Here is a 19518-nt window from a genome sequence, read left to right as displayed (position 1 = left end):
CTTTTTCATTTTACATTACATAAGAATCAGACGATTTCGGGACACTCCCCATTGGAAAGCATACGAGCATATTATATGCCAATTACACACATCTAACCATAGACTTTGGCTTTTGAAGTAGCTTTCATTCAATTACATTTTTTTCTGTCTAGAGCACGACAATTTAAATAAATATAAATTGAGAAATAAAATAATTGATGAGGTGGTGCTAAGTGTTTTAAGTAGCCTTGAAATTATTGGGCATTGTAAATTATTGGTGTATACATGTATTTATAAAATACAAATATAATTAATTAAAATTTCCTGGAAACTATAACATTTAAAATTTGGATTAAATTAATTATATTAATAGGCTAAGGTCTACGATGATTGTTTGCAGCCTTTTTAACAACCCTAATAATTGTATAATTTCAATTATTTTTTTATATATTCGAAAATCCTTGCCCTACGAAGCCCGTTCTATCGTTGCTTGCCTTAAAATTTTGTATACGCCACGATCGAATTAATTGTTGGTTTTTTTTAATGGCAACATTATTTTATTCGTCATGTTAATTTATTCATTAAAAAAAAAAATTAAAGATGTTTGTTATTATTCTGTGTGCAATGTCATTTTTCTAGTTCAGTCCAACGACGAACCATGAAAGCAAATGTTTAATCCACTGATGTTAGACATACCAATGGCAGCATATTTTGCGCTCGTAGGATACAACGGAAAGAAATAAAAGACATCTATAATTTCCGTACTTTTGAATATGTACCAACATTATAGGGCGACCATCTGACGTCACTGGTGTAATCGGTCATTCACCTCCGACTTCGCGACTTAACTAACGTATTATAACGTCCATAAAATGAGTGATAGGAAGAACTTCATAAGTAATGCTGTCAAAACTAAAGCATTTAAGAAAAACAGAATAGAAAGGAAATTTGAGTGTTCTACATTAAAGAAAAAATTGAATTTAAAAAAAAAAAAAAAAAAGCCGTGATGGCCTAGTGGTTAGAACGCGTGAATCTTAACCGATGATCGTGGGTTCAAACCCAGGCAAGCACCACTGAATTTTCATGTGCATAATTTGTGTTTATAATTCATCTTGTGCTTGACGGTGAAGGAAAACATCGTGAGGAAACCTGCATGTGTCTAATTTCATTGAATTTCTGCCACATGTGTATTCTACCAACCCGCATTGGAGCAGCGTGGTGGAATAAGCTCCAAACCTTCTCCTCAAAAAGGGAGAGGAGGCCTTAGCCCAGCAGTGGGACATTAACAGGCTGTTACTACTACTAAAATAAGCATGACGATTATGCACAAATAAAAAAAAAAAATTATTTACAAATTCTATCATTTGTGGTTTTTTTTCCAAATGCAATATGGATGCCACTAGAATGTTGGCATTATCACTTATAGCAGGTTGGAGTTAAAGTTAATACCCGCTCATGTGCACACTAATGTATGACAAACTTTTAATAGAGTAGGAATCATTTATCTATTTAATAATGGTCAGATTTCTTATCTGCATCTAATATTTCATTTTATTATATTCTCCGAAACAGTTATTAATTGAATCATATTTATTGAATGTGTATTAAATAAATAAGTAATGTATATTAAATAAGCTTAATTAACAATACATACATGTATTTTATTATTAAAGATATTTAATGTGATTAAAAACATTTTAATTGTACACATAGTTTATCTAGAATGTATAAATGTATATATCTTCATATCCAATGTTTTGTTTGTAAACTATTATACGAAAAATACAAACGACAAATTCAGAAAACAAACAAAATAATTTAACATGTTATTATATATTGCTTATTTTACAAATTGAAGTTTATTTATTATTACACTTAGATTACCTATAAAACATATGATATTTGTTTTCAAATGTTTAAATATTTATTGCTTAAAACATTTTTTTTAGATAAGGAAAATTTTGCATATAGTTATTTTAAATGGTTGAATGTGGGTATACATTCACTAATAAGCAAAAAAATTAAAATAAATTAATTAAAAAGCTATTTGGCCCCACAATTTTAAGGAAAATTATTTAATACTAAATCAGCACCAAAATGTTGTACAAAATTTCAATTAAATCTAATTTAGGCGAAAGTTGTTTCAATATTTAAATATTTGACCCACACATATATGTGAGGTTAAATAAAAATAATGAAACTATTCTCTATTTATATAATCAATAAAAATTGTGTATTTTCCATTACAAATGTTTAATCTGTAAATTTTAAAAAGAAACTGGTATGAGTACAAAAACTAATCTTAATAATTACTGCTATCAATAAAATAATAAATAAAAATATTTGTCAACAATTTTGTTTAAGTACAATTCTAGATAGCAATATGTCGCTTCCAAAGTACAAATGATAAGAATATTTATTACACAATTGTACTTTTGCCCTTAGTTTTTACGAAACTATAAAAATATGACATCTATGTATAGTTACTAAACATTGTTATATTTATTTGTTTTTCTTATAATTGACTGTGCTTACAGTTGTTATATAAAATGGAAATAGATTAAAGGAATACGATTTTATTTTGCAACTTAAACTTAAAAATCGAATATTTATAAAAAAAGTCTAATAGAAAATGGTTAAGTATTCAAAGATTTGAAATTATTTGCTGTCTTATATGTAGATTCTGTAGTTAAACACTAAATATATTATGTGTGTATAGAAAAATAAGATGTGTAACCGAAAAATATTCGTAAATTTAAATAGAAAGATTATACTTATTTTGAAACCATTACATTATTAAATTTAAGCGAATGAATTAATTCCTGCTAGTGTTCAGTTATAGCCAATTACTCACATATGAATATACTCAAAAGCCTCACAAAATATATTCCAACAAAATTGTGTAACCAATAAGAAATTGCATTTATTAAAAAAAGTGTTCTCACCTTTTTATAAATGTCTTCAAAATAAATTATGATCCAAGGATCCAGAAAAGTCAAACCGATTTATAAATTATTTTTCATTGATTGCACATCATTGTAAATTACTATTTTAATATAAATGAAAGAAGTAAAAGAGAAATTTACTCCCTTGCAATTGCAAATTCGCGGAAATACTGACACAGATAAATTATAAATATTCAGAAATGTCAATGAAATATTTTGAGGCCAAAGTCACAATCTATGTAATTTATAAACTGATTTTACTTGAATACCGTTCATATTAGTATGAGTATAAAGATATTTGACTTATTTTTTTGATATAATCAATTTATTAATAGAAATATTAGTTTTTCAGTTCTTGTATAACTTTTCATTAATCTACAATTACTAAATACTAACTACGTATGTCAAATGTCAATATTCAATTGTCATTGTTGACATCAACAACAATTTTCTGCAGTCTGTTGTAAAACTTGGAAAGTTGTTCCTTTACCAGAGTTTAGTGACAAAAATGATTTTAACTCGTACTATAGCAATTTACTAATAAGTTATTTAATATACAATTCGTGTTACATTGGATTTATAATAAATACTTAATCTTAATCACTGACCAGTATGGCAGGTCTCAATCGTGTCTTACAAAGCATAATCACAAGAAAAAATGAATTTTGTTGCTTATGCTTAAAAGTAATCAAGGAAAACCCTGTTAATATACAAGATGAAGTTATTTTAAAAGAAGATGACAAAGACTGCGCTATTAAGATATTTGATGTTTTATCTTTCGTACTCGGTTCCGATGTATGTTATACTTTAACACTTAAACTGTATTTTTTATACAAGTGTATACATTTATAATTTTTTACTGTTTCAGACATACAACAATATATCTGCTGTCGAATTTTTATGTAAGCAGTGTACTCATTCAGCGGTTACATGCTATAAATTCATTACAATGTGTAAAGAGAATTTTGAAGTACTTAGTAAGGCACTGTGTAGCCTAAATTCTTGTATCGATAATATTGCCGATAATAGTTATAAATGCAATGCATTGTATGTGACATTAGATCCAAATAATTTTTCTACTCAACAATACTATGATTATAAACATTCAGGTTCACCAACTACAAATGCATTTAAAAGATTCCAATCGATTATCGATAATCACTCTGGTTTCAATATAAACACTGAAATTCCAATCAAAAAAGAAAATATTACAATGTCTGAACAAACTCATAAAAGAAAAAGAAGAGATTACTTCTCTGTTCCTATTAAAACAAGGGAAATGCTTTATGACAAAAATGATCGAACAAATTTAAAGTGTAAAGTTTGCTTCAGGACATATCCTTCTTTGTCAAATTTAAGAAATCATTTCATTAGAGTTCACGCTCCAAAAGACTATAAATGCTCAATTTGTAATAAAAAATTTGGTTCCCTAGCTCTTGTAGAAAGTCATAAGAGTGAAAGTCATTGCACTCTTATTTGCATAGAGTGTGGGAAAACATTCCATAACCGTCACACACTTAAAATGCATGAAATTAGCCATCATTTGAAACTCGTCTGTCAAGATTGTGGACGAATTTATAAAAGCCAAACGACATTCAAAAAACATATAGACTTGAATGTCTGTGGTCAAAATACTAGAGCCTCTCAGGCTGATGCTAAGTTCACTTGTGACTATTGTAACAAAAAATATACTCAAAAAGTATCCTTACGAGTTCACATACAACATGAACATGGCAATTATAAGGGACATGAATGTAAATGGTGTAAAAAGAAATTTTGGGCTATAAGCAGATTGAATGCACACATAGTCAAACACACACAAGAAAAGAATTTTCAATGTACTACATGTGGAGGTAAATTTGTATCTAAGGAATCATTATTGTATCACACACGCACACACACAGGTGAGAAACCTTACCAATGCCGCTTTTGTGATAGTAAATTCTTGTCTGCGTCAAGAAGAGCAGATCACATCAAACGTCACCATTCTGATGTAACATATAAATGTGATGTTTGTAATATAAAATATACAACGCAGGTATGTTTAGAGAAACATAAAAAAACACACGAAAAGTCAAATCACCGCTTACAATTATCAGAAGAGGAAAAAATTTTCTTGGAGATGTCCGATGAAGAATACAATTTAACTCAACATATTAGTTAACCAATATTTAATAATTTACAAATTTTATGTCATCTTTTGTATTAAATATTTACAAAATTATTTGGTTTTATTATGTAATAAAATTGTAGTATTTGTTTTAGTTTATAATAAGTAAATCAAATTCTAAGCTTTTATTCAATCATAAATAAATGTATTTTATTTAAAAATTGCATATATTTTACAAAACATTTTATTATATTATACCTAGAAACATATTATATTAAATCTAGAAAGATTTATAATACTATCTTAAAACTTAATTCTGCAACATACATTGCTAAAAAATTGATCAAATAATATTGATATTGTTCAATTTTTATATTTTGGTTATATACATAATGTAGTTACTGCCTTAAACCATAATTTTTCTTTTTTTCTTTTATTTTTATAATAAAATTTTTTGAATACATGTCTTTGGACCCTTATTCTATCCATGCAAAGACAGACATTAAATAAAATATTTATAGTTCACTGTAAATTTAGATTCAGAAACAGGTAACTACTGAATTTCTAGCCGGTTCCTTTCAGTGATAAATACTAATTCAATAATGTAGAAACTTAATGTAGGTACCAAGTAAAGACTTGGTGGAAGTAGGTTAATTACTTATTACATGTTTTACCGCCAAACAGCAATATTTAGTATTACTTTGTTCCAGTTAGAAGGGTGCGTGAGTCAGTGTACTATAGGCATATGCGATGTTACATCTAAGTTCACAAAGTAAGTGGTGCATTGGCGATGTAAAGAATGGTTAATATTTAATACGGCACCAATATGTATTGGTGCCGTATTAAATGTATTGGTATGTATTGTGGTGGTGACCATCTACTATACCATCAGGTGGCATTTTTGACTGTTCACCTATCTTTTTTCTAAGAAAGCGGATAGCAAAAAATCGCTCAAATGACTTGCCTAGTATTTTTAATCATAGTGTAACTATTTTAGTCTTGAGCTTGAGCCAATTGACCATCATTCAGGGCATGAAACTTGATTACGGTTTCTACTTTGACGTTTAGCTTTGACTGTAAGATTGACATTTGACATGCATGACATGTACTGCAATTTGCAAAACAGTCGGCGATTTTACGACAACAATTTAAAATAGTTTAAAACAGTTTTAATTATAACGATAATGGTATAAATCTTACTAAATTCGAAAACTAAGATGTCGTTTCTAGAAGATACACTTATAATATTAATTTCACAAGTATGTAGATATGCTTGAAACTTTGAATCTTCAGTTATTGTATTTGTTTTCCTTTGAACATTTACAAAATATTATTATTATTATTGTATTGTAAAATTCAATTGTAACGGTGCTAAATAATTCTTTTATATTTCAGACAATTTTCTTCGTCGGCGGGTGGATATTTTTTGTAAAGCAGCTATTCCGTGATTATGAAGTTCATCATACACTAGTGCAGCTCATATTTTCAGTGACATTTGCGTTGAGCTGTACAATGTTTGAACTTATAATTTTTGAGATAATAGGGTACTTAGAGTCAAGGTAATAAAAGTAATAAAATTAATTAATTTGTTTAAATAGAACAGGTAGCAGCCTCCAGCAGTAAAACTTTAGCTATGAAGTCTGTAAATACTAAAATAATGAAAGCACAAAAATGTAAAAATATTTAATTACATAAAAATTATTTGCATTTTTAAAATAGTTTTTTTTAAGTTTTAGAAAATAAGTTGATAAATGTAGCATTTATAGACACAGAGTTGTTTTATTAATATTAAAAATCAAAGTATTTTTGATCCATATGATCTAACCACAGAATTCATTACTTAATTAAATACATTGGATATTAGATTTATATATTTGAATATATTTTAGACTTAATCTAAATCTTTGCAGTTCTAGATATTTCCATTGGAACATGGGTCTCTATTTCTTGCTGTTCATGGTGATAGCACTCATCCCATTTTATATTGCTTACTTCTGCATCAGTAATGTGAGATTTGGTAAGTTTTCTATCTATCCAATACTTTTAAATATACACCGCTGGATAATATTTGCCTTCCCCAATTGGGGCCGCTCTAATCCTGTGCCTTTTGAATGGCTTTCTGCTGTCTTTTTCTAATTGTCAGTCTTCCTGGTCTAGTATACTTTTTTATTTGATATATGTAAACATAATGTTAATGCAAGATGAGTGGTTTATTTATATGAAATAATATGATAGAAAATAATACACCGGTATCACCATTATTTTATGATAACATTTTGATAAGCTTATTTGCAAAACTATATGCACTACAGTAGTAGCAAAACTGATGTACTACACAATCAGCAATTTACTTTAAAATTCATTATGGTACCAAATTCATAAGTGATATTTGAAATAAAATTTATTGCAACAAATCACCTGACAGTTTATGTAATAGATAATAAAGAGTGCAAATTAATCGAGATGAGATGAGAGAGTCGAGATGGCCCAGTGGTAAGAACGCGTGAATCTTAACCGATGAACGTGGGTTCAAACCCGGGCAAGCACCTCTGAATTTTCATGTGCTTAATTTCTGATTATAATTCATCTCGTGCTTTTCGGTGAAGGAAAACATCGTGAGGAAACCTGCATGTGTCTAATTTCATCGAAATTCTGCCACATGTGTATTCCACCAACCCACATTGGAGTAGCGTGGTGGAATAAGCTCCAAACCTTCTCCCCAAAAAGGGAGAGGAGGCCTTAGCCCAGCAGTGGGATATTAACAGGCTGTTACTGGTACTGGAAATTAATCGAGCTAAAAATAACACAAATAATCAATTACAATTTGTAGTAGTAGTAGTTGGTAGTTTATGACAATTTTTTGTCGCAGCTCGTGAAGATTGTAGATTTAAAGTTAAAATTAAAATTTTATCAAATATTAAAAACACCAAAGTGAATTTGTTTTGTTATATTTTACATCTTGAATACTCAACTAATCATTATGAAATTTTGCACACACATTGATACATTACATGTTAAGGGTTACAGAAATGGCCATAGGGTACCTAACAACTGATCCCCTCTCTTTCTCTCTTGAGAGCGAAGCTGCTGGAGGAAACTTGCTTATATATAAATATCTTATTGCAGTGTCGAAGAACATGATAAGGCCCTTGACGATGTTTGTTTGGTTCATTTACCTATACTTCTTCTGGAAAATCGGAGATCCATTTCCTATTCTCAGTCCAAAACAAGTAAGGTCAATATTATTTTATCATATTTAGTGTCCAGTAACAACAGACGACGCTTATGTGAATGTAAGCCAAGTAACAACAATTTACTTGTATATTAATATTTGTTAATGATTATTTTGGATATATTATGTTAAGTGTATTTATAAGATGTCTTAACATATTTGTATTTTAACAAAATCTGTATGAGTTGCTATGCTATACTGATATATATTAGGCTGCGCTATACTGAAATATGCTTTAACGATGCAATTTAACAAAGAAATGCCAAATGGCTAGAACATGCGAATCTTAACCAAAGATTGAAATTCAAACCTGGGTAAACATTACTAAATTTTCAAGACGACAATAGTCGTCTCGTTATTGGCGATACAGGAAAACATCGTGAGCATGCATGAGAAGAAGCTACAAGCCACATCTGGCTCTAATTTTATATTTACTTATTCTTGATGATACTATACACATATGTTTTTGTTTTAATAATTTCACCTTAGGAATGATAATATTCTAAAAATTGTTTAATTTTCAGGGTATATTTTCAATAGAACAAGGTGTGTCTCGGATTGGAGTGATAGGTGTTACAGTGATGGCATTATTATCTGGATTTGGTGCGGTCAATTACCCATACACTTCAATGGCTATATTTATAAGGTAACAGAGGTTGTGTAAAACATTAGGCTTAACGTTATTTAAAAAAAAAAACAATAATATATATATTTATAGTATAGGTTGGCGGACGAGCATATGTGCCACCAGATGGTAAGTGGTCACCAACGCCCATAGACATTGGCATTGTAAGAAATGTTAACCATCGTTTACATGGCCAATGCGCCACCAACCTTGGGAACTAAGATGTTATGTCCCTTGTGCCTGTAATTACACTGACTCACTCACCCTTCAAACCGGAACACAACAATAAGTCTGTGGTATCTACCCAGACGGGCTTGCACAAAGCCCTGCCACCAGTCATACATACTTTTAATAACAATTATTTTTCCCTGAATCTTATGAAAGGTTTTGTGTACTTTGTTGTACAATAAGAAATAATTATGTTTGTATTAGAGTGGGTCGTACTTACCCCGTCAGGCTAGGAGAAAACCTTACTACATATATATACTTTTCTTTTTAAGGAACACATAAGTGAAAGGGTAAATGGGCCACCTGATGTTAAGCGGTCATCACAATTCATAGAATTAGTATTGTTAAATATATGTACCATTCGTGTACCATCCTGAATGTGCCACCAATCTTGGGAACTAAGATGTTATATCCTTTGAGTGAAATTACACTGACTCAGTCACCATTCAAACTGGAACACAACAATACTAAATACTGCTGTTTTGCAGCATAACACCTGACGAGTGGGTAATACCTATCCAGGCGAGCTTACACAAAGCCCAAACACCTATTATTAAATATATTAAAAGTGTAATAACATTTCTCAAATATTTACAGGCCCGTTACGCAGTCAGATGTTCTATCAATAGAAAAGAAACTTCTCCAAACCATGGACATGATATTAGTTAAGAAGAAAAGGATAGCATTAGCGGAGAATAACAGTATGGGCCGAAACCAGTATATGATGGACCAGTCTAATGCGAAGAACAAAGGGTTTTGGACCAATATTTTGTCCAGCGTTGGGAGTATTGCTAACCCATTGAGCCAGGGAAGCGAGAGTGAGCAATGTTTTATATATATCAAATATAGGTGTTTTATAAAAAAAAGCTTTATTTTAGTTTTGTTTTCTTCACTTATTGTCTGAATGTCTCACTGCTGGCCCAAATCTCTTTACATAAGGGATAAGCAGTGCAGTTATATAACACTGTTGGTGTCAATTGATTGATATAGCTCTCGCTGAAATAAAATTTAATTTCTGTAGTTCAGGTAAATATTTTTGTCTGTGTGTCATTCATATATATACATATTGATTTTATTATTATTATTTCATAATATATGACTTATTACAATGATATGATTATTTGTGTATCAAATTACAACAAATTATATACTATTTTTGCAAAAATTAAATGAAATAAAGTCAAAAAATTCGTCGAATTCAGTGCAAAAAGTACCACTGGTAATAATGTACATAAATTCTACCAAGAAGAACCGATAAGAATATCAGTATTCAATATTTTTCACCATTTTAATCAGACTCGATCAAATAAAATATAATCAATAAATACTTACTCGACACTTTTTTATATAGCCTATGTAATTTTGTGTTGTGTAATATGCCTTATGTTTTTTGTAATGACAATTTTTTTTATGACAATATAATTACTAAATTTTATACATTTTAATACAGAAAAAAATATGTATTTTCTTTCTATCGACTGTATCACGGCGAGTGCTCTGAGGAATTATTCTCTCTAATTCCCGCTTCCCCCTTCCTTCTTAAGTCCACGCGAGCTGGTTCTCGATGTCACCGCCTAACTGTGACATCAATTCCATCGCGAACAAAGAAATTTGGCAACTCCTTTCTTTGTCGCACTACCAAAAAATGGAATTCCTTACCAGCTCACGTATTCCCCTCCTCTTACAACCCGGGTTCCTTCAAACGAGGCGTGAAGAGGCATCTTGCGGGCCGGCAAGGCGAAGGCGGCTAGTGCAGAACGTTTTTCCCGTCTGTACTGGCCGTCGTCGCGTTTGGACTCTACTACCACTTACCATCAGGTGGAGTAGAGTCATTTGCCCTCCCGGCGATATAAAAAAAAAAAAAAAGTATTCCACTCTTATAAAGTTACATGTAGGTCTATGAAAACGGATATTAAATGTAAATTTACATACAACTTTTCAGACATAAATCAATTACGTCAAGAGATATCCAGCCTGGAAGAGTTAAGTAGGCAGCTATTCCTAGAAGCACACGATGCAAGAACAATGCGAGAGAAGATAGAATGGTCTAGAACGTTCCAGGGGAAATATTTCAATTTCCTCGGTTATTTCTTCTCGTTGTATTGTATTTGGAAGATATTTATTGTAAGTAATCAATTTGTTTTATATACATACTTTTATGTATGTTACTAATATAGATAGGATAACAACCAGAAATTATCCGACGGTTGGGAAACTGCTTTTTGAAAAATGTCGGTGCTTAATTCTATCATGGTGCAATTATCTTTTGCTACATATGTTACCACCCCGCAATGGAGCAATGCGTCACCTCATTGCTGTGCCAAAGTTATAGAATCAAGTGCAAACCTCTTAGATAGATGTGATTTTAGCTCTGGGACATTATTTGTCTGTTACTTTAGTGCAGATTAACTGATGAGGGTGTACCCTAATCAGACAAGCTTGCACAGAATTCTACCACCATTTCCAGTAAACAGTTTCTTACTTTTAATAATGACGTGGTAAATATTAATTCCAGTCAACAATCAACATAGTGTTCGACCGAGTGGGCAAAAAGGATCCCGTTACACGTGGGCTCGAACTCGCCGTGTTGCGGCTGGGAGTGGACATCGACGTGGGCTTCTGGTCGCAACACGTGTCCTTCCTGTTGGTGGGCTGCATCGTTCTCACCAGCATACGAGGGTTACTGCTCACACTCACCAAGGTACGTTGCATTAGCTTATGTGCTTAGCTCTTTGTTTAACAGAGGGCGTGCTTAGTAGATCGCCACTCTACTAGCGGTTCGTCAATGTACATTATATCGAGTTCTTACTCTTTTCTATAATTTCAATTATAAAGATTTATTAATTAGCTTGTTTCTTTTTACCGTTCGTGGCTTCGTTCACGACCATTTACTCCTTAACCATTCGTAGGCGTCCTAAAGACGTCCTTAATCCCCCGATGATAATATTACATCGGCCAATAGTAACACGCTAGGTTATAGAATAAACACCGATCCCGTCGGCGGGGTTGACGACCCTTATTCATAAGCGTATGACTGCGTTTAAAATGCACTCCTCCCTTCCGACTTCAACGAGGACCTAAGCCGAGGTCCGACCTCACAGGAGGCGCCCTTAGGATGTCCGTTTCTCTTGAGCCCCTCGTGTGGCTCCCAACATCCGGCTGAGTTCATCTCGCCCAACCCGCCGTGTGACGCTGTAGAGGCCATAAAGGCCAACAGCAACTAGAAAGTTCGAAAAAAAAAATCCATTTACTCAATTATATAAGGCACTTTATAAATAACTAAAATCCACAACAAACGACTTTAACGGCGCAACGAATAAGGTCTATTTTAGTTTGTATGTCTAACAGTCTTAAACTTTAATCAATCAAACAAAATTGCAAGTTGGACATTTGATATGTTTTCTAGAATATTTCTGATGGGTCGAAATGATTTTAAGTGAAGTATTTAAAATTTTAGAAGATTAATTTGTGTTTCAAATTCGTCTCGTGTGATGAAGGGTAAGTCGTAAAAAAAAACCTGATGGAAGAAAACCTTTCTATACAAAAGGAGAGTGGGTTTTCTCCCAGCCGTGGGACATTAATATTGCTTTATTTTCTTCTAATTGATCTTCTTTGTTTACAGTTCTTCTACAAAATATCGTCATCGAAATCATCAAACATAATAGTCTTGATACTTGCACAAATAATGGGGATGTACTTTTGTTCGTCAGTCCTGCTGATGAGGATGAACATGCCCCCGGAGTACAGGATAATAATAACACAGGTGCTGGGCGATTTGCAATTTAACTTCTATCACAGGTGGTTCGACGTGATATTCCTCGTAAGTGCCTTAACGAGTATATTCACACTGTACTTGGCTCATAAACAACCATCCGTTAATTAAATTTTATAATACTAATGCATTTCCGTAATTAAATATATGAAGACGTATACTAGGTAGGGTTTCGTGCGAGCCCGTCAGGGTAGGTATCCATTCATTAGATATTCTACCGATAAACAATGTTTAATATTGTTGTATTTCGGTTTGAACGGTGAGTGAGCCAGTGTAACTAAAGGCAAATGATACATAAAGATTGGTGGCGTATTGGCGATGTTAGGAATGGTTAATATTTTTTTTTTACATCGCCAATGTCTATAGGCGGTGGTGACCACATACCATCAGGTGGCCCGTTTGCCTACTTCAAACATAAAAATAAATATAAGTATATAAAAGTGTTGTCTCATATATTTTTTTTTAATTTGTTACATCAATGAACATTTTAATAATATCCTATAATATCCTGGGATATTATTCACACACGGCCATCTGATCCCAAACTAACCAGAGCTTGTACTATAGAAACCAGACAACTGATATACTACGTATACTATTTTTATTTTGTAAATACATACTTTTATAGATAATTACACCCAGACTCAGGACAAACAGACATGTTCATGCAAACAAATGTCTGTCCTGAGTGGGAATCGAACCCACAACCTTCGGCGTGAAAGGCAAGTATCTACCAACCACGCCAACCGGCTCGTCACTTTTACACGTTTAAGTCACTATACACATGATGGTACCTTCAATTCTCAAGTTTTAAAACTTTAGAAGTTATAAACGTAATGTTTGAATGACCTTTGTAAACAAATAAGTAATCAACTCTAATACATAAAACTGATAATTACTTAAAATAATCTTTTTGTTTCACGATACCTTCCACTTATATCCTTCATATACGATAGATAATTATTACATTGCTGAGCAATAAATAGTCCTTATCTCTTAAAGAATTTTTATGGGCATATTCAATACTATGAATTAAGTATCTAAAATTTTCCATAAAACAGTGATATCAGCTTAAAATGATTTCGTTTTCATTTAAAATATGGTATGAATACCATGAAGGCATTTGCAAAATTATCTTTGGTATAACCTGTGCTATTAAAAAAGGTTTATCAATGACGTATTATATCATGCTACCTCACTCGAACACTATACGCTTTTCTGTTACCACTTTTATGGTTGGGAAAAAAATCGCTAAATAAAACGGTTTGAATTTAGATTTCATCCCGATAAGTATTTTTGTTGTAATATGTGAAATGGTTTCTCGTAAAACAGGCAAACTGTAATTTTACAAAACACTTTTGAAATGGTACCGATTTCGGCCACGGCGGCCAATCTCAAGTGAGATTAGCCAACTACGCAGAAGATATTATAGTGCACAAGTGTGCGCGCAAACACAAGTGCACTCTCTATTCCCTAACTCTCATAATCCGATGGGACGGCAATCCGACACGACCGAAAAGAGTTCAGGCGCAGGACTAACGGCTTTACGTGCTTTCCGAGGCACGGGAGTGTAGTCATTTCCAACTTCCAGACTCCGGGCTGCTACTGAAAATTTTCTGACAGAAAAACCCAATAACTTTTTAGTGGCCCGACCTGGGAATTGAACCCAGAACCTCGGGGTCTGCGGCCTTACATCAAGCCACTAGACCAACGAGGCAGTCAAATGACCTGTAATATATATATATATATATATAACAAGAACTAGGAACTTTCTGACAAAATATGCTCACGGAGATGAGTCAAAGTCAGTCAGTCAAAGTTAAAAATTGGCTCACTCACCTTTCAACTTCCAATTAATGTTTAGCGGTATAACAAATTAGGTGCTATATATCCAAACGAAACCCTATCACCAGTATTCTTGTTTAGTTTGACCATTTACAAACATAATAATATATATAATAAAACTATCTAAGCTGAGAAATATTCTAGTTTAACTTTTTTAAAGTATTAGGGTTAGAGATTACTAAAGTCATCAGTCATGTGAAGACTAAGCAGAAACATACGGCCTTACTTATAAACGTTGCTTAGCGGGTGATTAGTTAAATAATGCTGTCTTCTTCCTTTGCATGTCAAATTAATAATGACAGAAAGAGAGAAATCAGTGTTTAACAGAACAGTCGCTAAGCAACGTTTATAATTAAGGCCGTTTGTAATTAAGACTGACAGTCTAGTGTTTAAGTATTAAGATTATGTTAAGATCAAGAAATATGTATATTTGTTTTATTAAAATGCTAAAAAAAGTAATTGTTTTATTGCGTAACTCATATTATAAGAATATTTTATTTTCAGGTATATTTAAATATATTTTATTTGTATAATATGTAATATGTTTCGAACCGTAATAAACTTCTAATTAATTTCTTATCAGAATTAATACTATAAATTTAATTATTATTTTTTGTTTCAATTTAAAGACAATGCAATCCTAAGAAAAAAGATTTATCTAGTTTTTTTATATCTTTTTTTAAATTAATTTGAGTACTTTCTTAATTCATAATAGAGGAAACCGAATAGGAACGTTCCTATTGGTTAGACGAGCGATTACAGCGCCACTTGCGTGGAACTACCCTTGTGTCATTGATATCCGAACTGACCGATCAATATTTTACGCCCTCTCATAAAAAACATACAAGTGTGGACGACACTATTTTTAACGTGACTTTTTAAAAAGTTGTTCTCCTGGAGATGTTTTTTTAAGTGACTCAATACATCATCATAATTAATAATTATAATAATAACCCCACCTTGCCGTGGCTTATGAGAAGACATGAAAGGTCTCTTGGTCTTGACCTGTTAAATACACAACAACGGGAGATACACAAAATTTAATAGCCACTTAAACCTTGGCTACGTCTTTCTCAACTAACGGTCCCAAACCCAAATGGAGATAAATAAAAGAATCTACAATTTACGGCCGCTTCCCGGGGTGCGCCGGGGCGCATCTGGAGCCGACGCTGGATGCTACAGCATGCGAACCATCGGTGGTGAGGAGCTGAGCAGGCGGGCACTCACCAGTAAAAGTGTTACAGCCAGTCGTTTTGAGCTGAACAGGCGGACTCACAACGTAGAAAATACAGCCGACCCCTTGGGCGATGATAAAAATTTACTAATTTTATCTACCCCTACGACTCGCTCCCGCGATGTGACCCTAGCAGAAGATAAAAAGGACTCCGATTTACTTAGTGAAATAATTCCATCGACATCGTCACCATTCAATTCATATAAATCACCCATTTCATCTCCACTCTCATGTCATATTTCATCAAACACCATTTCACCTACGTCTGTGGATGTTGTGCAGGAGGCATTTGCCATTGAACCTGCACCCGCTACAGACACAAGCCGTGCGCGCAAAAGATGGTCGAAAGAGATGAATAAGTTCATCTTTTTTTTTTTTTTATAGAATAGGAAGGTGGACGAGCATATGGGCCACCTGATGGTAAGTGGTCACCAAACGCCCTTAGACATTGGCATTGTAAGAAATGTCAACCATCGCTTATAGCCAATGCGCCACCAACCTTGGGAACTAAGATTTTATGTCCCTTGTGCCTGTAATTACACAGGCTCACTCACCCTTCAAACCGGAACACAACAATATCAAGTATTGCTGTTTTGCGGTAGAATATCTGATGAGTGGGTGGTACCTACCCAGACGAGCTTGCACAAAGCTCTACCACCAGTAGGGCGCACGTACCTCATTGCCATCATCATTACAAAATTATCTACAAGCAAAAAATACACCACGAATTTTCAAGGAAATTCCCACAGATGCAGGCATCCAGACAGAGATTAGGTGACCAATGCAGAGCTATTGTAAGAAATAATTTACTCTCCCAAGAAACATTAGACCAAATAAAAAAGAAGTTACTGTTTATCTACAACAAACCAATAACCAGGACACAGTACAAAACATACAAACTTATTCAAACATACAGACACACAAACACTGTCAAGGGGTACGGCAGAGAAGAAGATGGACCACTGAGTACAATGAAACCATTATTAGAAACTACTATAAAATTACAGAGCTAGAAGAAAATAGATCAGCTTACCGTCAACCCCTTTATTAAGCAGTAATTGCAGAACACCCAGAATTGTCAGAAGTAAGTGAACAGAGAATATCAGACCAGCTACGAGTCATCCTTAATAATAAAATGATTAGTGATGAAAACTTAAAGAAATCCATGAAGAAATATCGGACGATCTTTGTTTGCGCCGTAACCGTTTAGAACATACTTCACAACACGCAATGTTATCACAAAATACAACACCCGTACAAACACCTAACAACAGAGAAGAAAATAACAATCACACACATCTATTCACCCCATCAACAAAAATACATGCTCTATTAGACATCGCTGGAAATAATGAACTGAACCAAACTACTTACTATCCCGATGTAGAAAAAATTAAGGAACAATACAAAATTACAGTACAAAAATTTCAAAGCACCAACCCGGTTGCCCGTCCCTGCATACTAAAACAAAACACCTCAAGAAAATTAGCTCAAATTGTTAATATGATTAATACCGAAATAATACCGCAACAAATTTCAGCAGAACAAGATTTTCAGACCACTCATGCCATAATCTATTGTGCAGCATACAAAGCAGCTGTTTGCAATGGAACTAAGATTAAGGATATCACCCCCCAACTTAACAACCAACAGAAAAAAGAACCTGCATAGCAGAAAAGGTTTCAGAAAAAGATACAAGATCATCAAGAAGAGACATTGGAAGACTCACAGAATATAACAATGGCAATAGGAGCAATAGGCTTATCTTATTAGTGGAAAAGGTAAGGAATAAATACCAGATACACTCACAGCATGAAGAACATAACACAAACAATGAACATTTCCTTGACACCCCCAAACAAAAACTAATTGCCGCATCTAGTAGGTTGAAAACATATTTAAATTTCACTCTTAGAAAGTCACATAACACAATTTCAATCGGACAATGAGAAACATTTTTATAGAACCTTGTCATTTGCCTCACAACACAACACACGCACAGATAATCAAGATTTACCATCACCACCTACCAACACAATACATAGTCTCTGGTCTAGCGTGTGGGCTGATCCAGTAAATCACAATATAGACGCTGCGTGACTAGACTTGGAAGAAATTAATTCAATCGAGCCTATGAATTTCAACCATATACCTTTTGACATATTCGTGCGGGTACTAAATAAGACTCACAACTGGCACCTGCAAGTGACTGTATACACAATTATTGGTACAAAAAATTTACAACAGTCCATACATTACTCCACAATCACATCAACGACTTTATTCAAACACCTAACATAATGCCACACTTCGTTACACAGGGCCTCACGTATATGATACCGAAAGACACTGACCATCAAAATCCAGCTAAATATCGTCCAAAAATACTTACAGGATGTATTGCTAAAATCCTACACGAACACATTGCAACTAACAATATTCTTGCCGAAGAACAAAAAGGATGCCGAAAAAGTAGAGAAGGTTGCAAGGAACAGCTTGTAATAGACACAATAGCCATGAAACACGCTACGTCTAGGAAAAAAAATATTAATACCATGTATATAGATTATAGAAAAGCTTTTGACTCTGTACCACATAGTTGTCTTCTTTACGTACTACAATACTATAAAGTCCACCCACAGCTTATTTATTTTCTTGAAAGCTCTATGCAAAACTGGAAAACAAAGCTTAAAATCGCAGGACAGGTTAAAACCGAAACGGCTGAAATCTCAATACGCTGAGGTATTTTTGAAGGAGACGCCCTTAGCCCGCTGTGGTTTTGTCTTGCGCTAAATCCTCTCTCCCATATGCTGAACAAATCAAATCACGGTTACTCTATCACCGCACCAAATACAGAAACTACTCTTACACACCTCATGTACATGGATGACATAAAATTATACAGTAGCACAATAGCATCATTACGTCATCTTGCAGATATCACCTAAACTTTCTCAAGCGACATTCATATGGAGTTTGGGATAGACAAGTGTAAGACATTTTCGGTTAAAAATGGAAAAATCATCCCAAGTAGCTACATCTTAGAATCAGAAGAGATTATTGAACCTCTAGAACCGTACACTACCTACAAATACTTAGGTTTTAAACAAGCTAGACAGATTAATCAAAAAGGAGCAAAAGATAGTCTTAAAACTAAATTCAGACATCGTTTAAATATTCTATTCTGGTCTCAACTCAACTCCCGCAATTTGTTTAAAGCAATAAATAGTTACGCGATTCCGGTACATACTTATTCTTTATAGTTTTAAATGGTCTCAATGTGAACTACTCAACCTTCAACGTGTTATTAACACTTCTCTAACTGCCCACCGAAAACACCATCCTAGATCTTGCGTACAGAGAATGACCCTTCCCAGAGGTGAAGGTGGACGAGGCTTAATAGACGTAGTCAACCTACACAACAAACAAATCATATCTCTTTGACACTTTTTTCATCAACGCTCGGAACACTCTCCACTGCATAAAACAGTAACACTCGCAACAAACACTTTACCCCTCTAAACCTTAAAGATCAAAACCTGCAAAGG

General features: G+C 33.4%; 3 protein-coding genes across 3 annotated transcripts in view; 2 read left to right on the top strand and 1 right to left on the bottom strand.

The window, feature by feature from the left end:
- The window catches only part of LOC126778467 (glycerol kinase), a 39393-nt gene extending 36319 nt beyond the window's left edge, over window positions 1–3074 (bottom strand). Inside the window, exon 1 of the mRNA XM_050502043.1 lies at window positions 2925–3074. The gene's annotated coding sequence lies outside the window, so the exon portion shown is untranslated. The remainder of the gene's footprint in view (window positions 1–2924) is intronic.
- Window positions 3075–3383: 309 nt separating this feature from the next.
- On the top strand, window positions 3384–5108 carry LOC126778492 (zinc finger protein 782-like). Its single transcript, XM_050502105.1, has 2 exons — window positions 3384–3719; window positions 3793–5108. Exons 1-2 carry the CDS (start codon window positions 3537–3539, stop codon window positions 5086–5088), a joined length of 1479 nt encoding a protein of 492 aa, XP_050358062.1. The 5' UTR covers window positions 3384–3536; the 3' UTR covers window positions 5089–5108.
- Window positions 5109–6148: 1040 nt separating this feature from the next.
- LOC126778503 (Golgi pH regulator) lies at window positions 6149–15167 on the top strand. Its single transcript, XM_050502121.1, has 9 exons — window positions 6149–6293; window positions 6430–6593; window positions 6945–7051; window positions 8161–8264; window positions 8791–8912; window positions 9717–9937; window positions 11062–11243; window positions 11635–11820; window positions 12742–15167. Exons 1-9 carry the CDS (start codon window positions 6252–6254, stop codon window positions 13000–13002), a joined length of 1389 nt encoding a protein of 462 aa, XP_050358078.1. The 5' UTR covers window positions 6149–6251; the 3' UTR covers window positions 13003–15167.
- Window positions 15168–19518: the final 4351 nt, after the last annotated feature.

Source organism: Nymphalis io, chromosome 26 (genome assembly GCF_905147045.1).
Source record: "Nymphalis io chromosome 26, ilAglIoxx1.1, whole genome shotgun sequence".
NCBI lineage: Eukaryota > Metazoa > Arthropoda > Insecta > Lepidoptera > Nymphalidae > Nymphalis > Nymphalis io.
Note: the sequence above shows the minus strand (reverse complement) of the source record. Positions and strands in the feature narration are given on the sequence as shown.